This window comes from Gordionus sp. m RMFG-2023, chromosome 5 (genome assembly GCF_954871325.1).
Source record: "Gordionus sp. m RMFG-2023 chromosome 5, tfGorSpeb1-WG-v2, whole genome shotgun sequence".
In the NCBI taxonomy this organism is placed as follows: domain Eukaryota; kingdom Metazoa; phylum Nematomorpha; class Gordioida; order Chordodea; family Parachordodidae; genus Gordionus; species Gordionus sp. m RMFG-2023.
The window spans coordinates 19,341,488-19,348,207 of NC_088779.1; the positions used below are offsets into that span (position 1 = coordinate 19,341,488).

Genomic DNA, 6,720 nt, shown 5'->3' on the forward strand with positions numbered 1-6,720 from the left:
TTAAATATATTTGACTTAAAGTTTGAGTTTAATATATTTTAACTTCTTTGAAAGAGTTTCCGGTGATTTGTTTCATGCGCACATATGCCCATATGGGGATTTGAAGAATAATGAGACAAAATAAGCTATAACCAATAAGCTGAGCCCATACTGGAAAAACATAATCTCCCGATTTCAATCTTCGTTCAATAAATATGCTTTGCACAAAATATGCCCCACACACAAACTAATTTTATATAAAAATTTATATTTATACTCATTTTACTATTAATCCACTTGGTGCGAGATATGCCCATGATATTTGCCAATATTTCTTGTATGGTAATTCATATCCCAGCATATAAGATATATCTTTGGTAAATTTTTCATATCCTACAAAATATAAATAATAAAAAATGCAAATAATCAATAACTATTTGCATAATGTCTTATTATTTAAACGAATTTGGGGAGGCCGGGGCGAAATAGAATATAGGGCACGTCAGTACATATTTCTATTTAAAAATATCGAAGTTTAGAAGGTGAAATTCGGTTTCATTGAATATTATGATAAGCATCTCACATTTAATTATAATGTGTTAAGTTATAACATTTTTATTTCTTTTGATTTTTCAAAACAAACGAGGTAAATGAATCTTGAACCCTCTATCACATAATAATATTTTATATCATGATTACAATAAAACCTATTAAATAGTAGCTTTTCTATTAAGTAAGCCGAAAGAAGGACACATACAAAAATCAGCTTATTCAATCAAAAAAAGAAAAATTCTAATCAAAAAAAGAAAAATTCTAATCAAAAATGAAAGACCCGCTCGAAAAAGGAAAGAGACTGTTAGGGCTAGATCAGAAGGAAAGTACCAAAGGGTGCCATAGGAAAGGAAAACGGGTCAATTAAATAAGGAAACATCGATATCTTGCCGTTATTTATTTTTTAGATTTTCTTTTCAAATTATACTTGATGCTATATAATAATGGAAAAATAATCCACACTAATATGTTAATTATGATGGCATGTTTTAAAAAACATATGATATAAATTTATAAATGATCCTTTGTGTTAAAATCAAAAGTGTCCCAATGCGCTCTCTTACTTTTGTTTTTAGCATGTTTTGATTTGCCTCACTTATTTACCGTTACTAAAATTTAAGTATAAATTAATTCTAGAAATGTTTGATAAAACTTATAATGATAAAAATACCGTCTGAAATATTAGTCGATCATTTTATATGTTTTTTAAATTTTATAAAAAAATTACGAATCAATTTCGATGAGTCCCGGTTTCCTCTTCAAATGTTTAAAGTTAAATAACAGCATTTTTTTAAAGTTTATGTTGAAGCAACTTTAACTTATAATCAAATCATAAACAATTCAATAAATGGCTTAGCCATAATTTTTCCATGGGGGGAGGGGAAATTTTTGGGTACTGCCCCTAGTTTTGCCCGGCCCATCAAAATTGTCTGTTCTCGTATTTATCATTTAAGCCAACAAAAAATTTTGCCTCCTACACCCCCTCTCCCTCAAAAAATGTATACAATATATCACTAGAGAGGAATTTGAAAGAAAAATTAGTTAAAGCTAATTACTTTTCAAAATAATGACTAATTCAAAATTTTTAGAAAAAACGCAAATACAAAATCCTATATAATTGGACTATATTTTAAATTTATTACACTTTATTTATCTTGTGAAAAATTTTTGTTAAAATTTTAATGAATTGGGAACCATGAATAATAAATAATTACCACTCTTAGTAATATTTTAATTAGAGACGCTAAAATGAGAACTTAAAATATAACACTATATATAATAATACCGTATAACCACATTATGGTCAGTGTTTCACAAATACCTACAATAACACAACATATATTTGCAGCATAATGATCCATAATGTCCAAAACATACATGCCACCCTATAATACAATTTTAACATAGATCGAAATAGGATTTTTATATCTTCTAGATTCATGGAAGTTTATTAATTTGTTGAATATCCATCAAATTCGAATAAAAAGTATGCTATATTAGCTCAAAATTTACTAATAAAAATTTTATTGCATGGGGGAATAGTTATTTTATCGCTTTTAAATATCTATATATATTGATGGGTTTAAAAACTGAGTTATTTGCAAATCTCTAAAATTTTAATCATTTATCGTGGGCATTTTTAAAATTTGAAAAACCTGATTCCAATGTATTAGAATTGTTGACATGAATTTTTAAATATCGATTTTTTTTATAAATTTAAGAATACACAAAAATTAATTGCGAAATTATACTGAACTCTAAGACAATTCTGCTGTAGATGGGGGGGGGGGTGCAAGAGCGTCATTAAAATTAAAGGGTTTAAGATGTGTGAAGATGATCGACATTAGAATAAATGAGAAAGTGGAGGAATTCTTATTTGTTAATTATAATTAAAATAACTTTGTAATACAAACATAAAATGAGGGAGAATTTAAAATTTAATTGTTGGGGAATTGCCCTTCAAATAATGAATGAGTAAAAATGAAGCTGCTCCTCAATTTTGAATTTCTATTTTCAGTAAAATAGAACCCGTCCTGTGGTTCTGATTTGACGGAGATATATGCCCAGTCTTAAATGAAATGGAAGCCAAGAGAACTAAAATTGATGAGAGCCGAGGTAGCAACTGGGGAAGCAATTGGGTTTGCAAAATCCATCTTTTATGCATGTTAAAAAAATTGATTTTGCAATCCCAATCGATTTTATTTTGACTTTGAATAAGAAATTCAGCAGTTCTGTGAAGTAGAGTAAGGATGAGGTAATAATAGTTCAGAAAGTAATTAATTTGTCTATTTTCCTATAAAAATTTCAATTGCAATAAGTCGTATGCCTTTGTATGAAAGCAATATAATAGGCACGGGTTTATGGAAATTTTGATTTTTTTTTTCTAATTTTGATCTGATTTCCTTTTTTTGCTAGTTTTGATTTTACTTTTTTTTATTCATATGGGTAGAGGTAGGGAATATAATTGCATTAGGGGGAAGGGGTAGAAGTACCTAAGTCTTCTAAATATGATGAAATACTCCGGCTAAATTAAATCTTTTAAAATTAAAAAACGCTTTACAAATAATATAATTTTAAAACGGTCTAAATCCTTGAATTTGCTAAACTCGCACGTTATTTAATATCATAACTAAAAACTCAAACTCCAATAATTAAAAGGCGATATATAATATTTAAAAAATCTCAATATTACCCTTGTTACGCAAGGAAATCCTAAAATAAAGAACATGAAGCATAATGTCCCACATACTAATGATTTGTTCTTTCTTGGGAATTTTTTAGGAAATTGATCGTGGAGGGCCGCTTGAACCGTTTCTATAAACGTTATTTGGCTATCAATGCCCAAAGTATATAACATTATAAAGAAAATGAAACTCCAAAACTGAGGCAGAGGTAGTTGCGAAAGAGCTTCAGGATAAACGATGAACGCTAAACCAGTACCTAATTAATATTATATTTCTATTGATGAAAATTTTTTATAATAATTTTTTACCGCCAGCGACAACTTTATCGAGAGTTGTATGCTTTAAATTTGACATGAACCCAAGAACAGAAAATATTACAAACCCTGCCATGAGACTCGTGCCAGTGTCCAATAAACTTACTAAGATAGAATCCTTGTAACAGTTATTATTGAAAGGGATATAACTAGCTAAAGTCATGAGTCCTCCCATTGTTACGCTCAATGAGAAAAACATTTGACCAAGAGCTTTTTGCCATACCTATAAAATTTTAGGAAATATTTATTCAGAAAATATTTTTACGGTGGGATTAAGTAACTTTTTGAATTCTGGATAAAGGAAGTATGATATACCTTCCATAGATCCTTCTAGTGTTACTCCCTTAACCAATAAAATTGTCAGTATGAAATATGGCAAAGTAGCAGTCACGTAGACAACCTAACGTTTTTATTTTCAGATTATATGTTTTTATAATTTATAATTGTGCATAGTGACGTAATAACTTCCGCAGAACTCATTAGTGCGCTATTTATGTAATTTAAAACTATGATTATTTTATAAGAATTAAATTTTTTTATATAAAAATAATCAGGTGAGTTCCAACTCTAGTTGTTACGCCATTGATGATTAAACAATATCTGTGATAACAGAATTTCTTAGTACTTTCCCAGTAATTTGTATTCCTTTAAATAATATAAAAAACACGATGAGCCAAGATATCGACAACCATATTAGTATGTCCATTTTAATCATGCCGATGTCACCAATACCGGTCGATTTATAAATTTCTAATACTTTGCGCCTAATAGATAATAAAACAGACAAAAAAAATTATTTGCAAATACTCCCAATATTCTTCTGTAGGAGTCGTAGAATTTTCAGGCCTAGATGTATTGGGATATGAATAATTAAATTCGACACAATTTAAGGTATTAAAACTCTGAATGAAAGATATAATCTTAATAAAATAATTCCAATTAGTTACGTTTCCACAATGAGACCAAGGCAATTTCTTTTGAAATGAAGCAAAGCTATAATATAAAGTAAAAACCATTATAACATTATAATAAATGGCCATGTTGATTGAAATTAGAAGCATAGAATATCCGCAGCCTAATATAATTAATAAAATTATTTATGCTTTGTAAAACCTTTCCTAAATATTATAAAACCTTTTGCAATGGGAACAAGGTTAAAACATCCAGGTGGTCCCTGCCTAGTAAATTGACCCATAGCGAGCTCCATGAGATACATAGGTATACCAATTGTTAAGAGCATAATAAGATAAGGGATCAGAAAAGCACCTATTGAATAAAATTTTACTACTGTAAATGAGAAATCCAAAAATATTTATTATTAAAATTTATAAACATATTATATTATTTGAATATTAATTTCTTTACCCATAAAATATAAGTTTTCTAAAATAATATAATTGAATAACCTCTATTATTTCATTAAAACGGATATTTCAAAAACCAATAAATACAACAATTCGAATAATTTTTTTTCAGGAAGTCAGATTAGAGGTCTAAATTGAGCTGATTATAATAGGTACACCAGGCCCGCTTATCTTAAATCTGTTCATAGACCTTTCGAGGTTCTGTTTAGGTGAACAAAATGTTGACAAATTAGGTAAACGTCACCTAACAAGGAATTTTTTTTAATAATGTACAAAAAAACAAATGTTTAAAGAAAAGGTAAAAAAAAAATTTATTTTGTGTATAAAGGAAATTTTTTCAGATATTATGAAAACGATATTTTAAAATTATGATTTATAAATAATAATTTTCCCATAGTTGAAAGTATTAGATATCCAAATATCCTTTTTATTCCCATGAAGAATCTGGCCACATTTTTTCCGAAATTGTATCTTATTGATATAACATGTAGCATAGAAACTATAATGGACGAAGACCTGATTTTACCACCGTAAATGGATTCCAGCATTATTTTATGAATTGTAAATCTTATCGTTAACCTTTAATTCAATTATAATTTATATAAAATATCTATGGAAAACTAATATAAAAGTTCAATAGCAAAATTGTTTAAAATTCATAGGGCAGGTATTCCAAACAGGGTGAAATACATTTCCGGTAAAAGCAGATTTTTAAATTTAAAAAACGCATTTGAAAAAATAACACATTGCAGCTAACATTGTGAATTTAAAATTTATTAATAATTTACCAACGATAAATAAAACTTTTTTTAAAAATTTTGAATAAATAGTCCTTATTTTAAAAATGTTAACTCTACTTATTTTTTTTCAAATTATTGAATGGCTGGACAATTTATGAATAAAATATTAGGCAGGGCCCGAAAATCTCTGATTTTTAGTAAAACTTTAATAGGCCAGCCTGGGAATTACCTTTTTTTATATTTTTATTAATATATTATTTGAAAGTAAATTACAATAGGCGTATTTCTTATTTTAAGAGCTGTCTAATTGAAATACTATATCTATAAATAATATAGTAAATTAACAAAAAATTAACACAATTACAAGTGCACAATACAGATATAAACATAATTAATTTATAAAAGAGTGGATAGTAATAGATGGTCATATACGATAGATATAAGAGCCTTAATTAACATTGGGGGAAAATTAGATGTTGATATTAAAAATGTGATGGCCGGCAAATTCCTACAAAAAAATTTACCGGGCGTGGCCTGATGTAAAATTTGGATACACAGACATTCAATATGCAGGGACTTCTATGCCCCCCTAAACCAAGGATGATTTGCCCTTACTCCCTTCTATCTTCTTATTACCCCCATACCAAATCAATAAAGGAAATTCCAAAATTAGAAAAAAGGAAATCTAAATTTAAATTAGTAAAAAAAGAAAGAAATAAACCTAAATGAAAACTATCTCCTACCTTCTCCTCAACAAGGAAGGGTGGTATCCCCACACTCAAAAATTTGCCTGTTTTATTAATATCATTTTAAGCTAATTAAATCACCCTACATACCCCCCCCCCTTCCAATGTATCAAAGCCTGCCCAAATTAATTTGCCTAATTAAAAATAGTAATGCAAAAGTTAATTACTTACTAATGTATAAAGTAATAGGGGTTAGTCTACTCATATTTTTATTATTTTCTATGTCAGGATTTCCTCCCTCACATTTTTTTGATGAAGTTGATAGTAAAAAAAAGTTTTAAAACTTTGGTTAAAAAATTTTGCACAATTTGTTTAGCTTGACCCGAAAATCTTTAGAGCCA

General features: G+C 28.1%; 1 protein-coding gene across 1 annotated transcript; it reads right to left on the minus strand.

The window, feature by feature from the left end:
- Window positions 1–201: 201 nt before the first annotated feature.
- LOC135930445 (sodium- and chloride-dependent glycine transporter 2-like) lies at window positions 202–3,810 on the minus strand. Its single transcript, XM_065467240.1, has 5 exons — window positions 3,795–3,810; window positions 3,524–3,752; window positions 3,224–3,471; window positions 266–372; window positions 202–226 (listed from the first exon to the last, which is right to left on the minus strand). Exons 2-4 carry the CDS (start codon window positions 3,726–3,728, stop codon window positions 268–270), a joined length of 558 nt encoding a protein of 185 aa, XP_065323312.1. The 5' UTR covers window positions 3,729–3,752; window positions 3,795–3,810; the 3' UTR covers window positions 202–226; window positions 266–267.
- Window positions 3,811–6,720: the final 2,910 nt, after the last annotated feature.

Coding starts and splice junctions, on each gene's coding strand:
- LOC135930445 (XM_065467240.1), bottom strand. CDS start 3,728: ATGTTTTTCTCATTGAGCGTAACAATGGGAGGACTCATGACTTTAGCT. Junction 3,472..3,523: donor CGATAAAGTTGTCGCTGGCG/GTAAAAAATTAT, acceptor AATATTAATTAG/GTACTGGTTTAGCGTTCATC. Junction 373..3,223: donor GATTTCCTTGCGTAACAAGG/GTAATATTGAGA, acceptor TATATTTTGTAG/GATATGAAAAATTTACCAAA.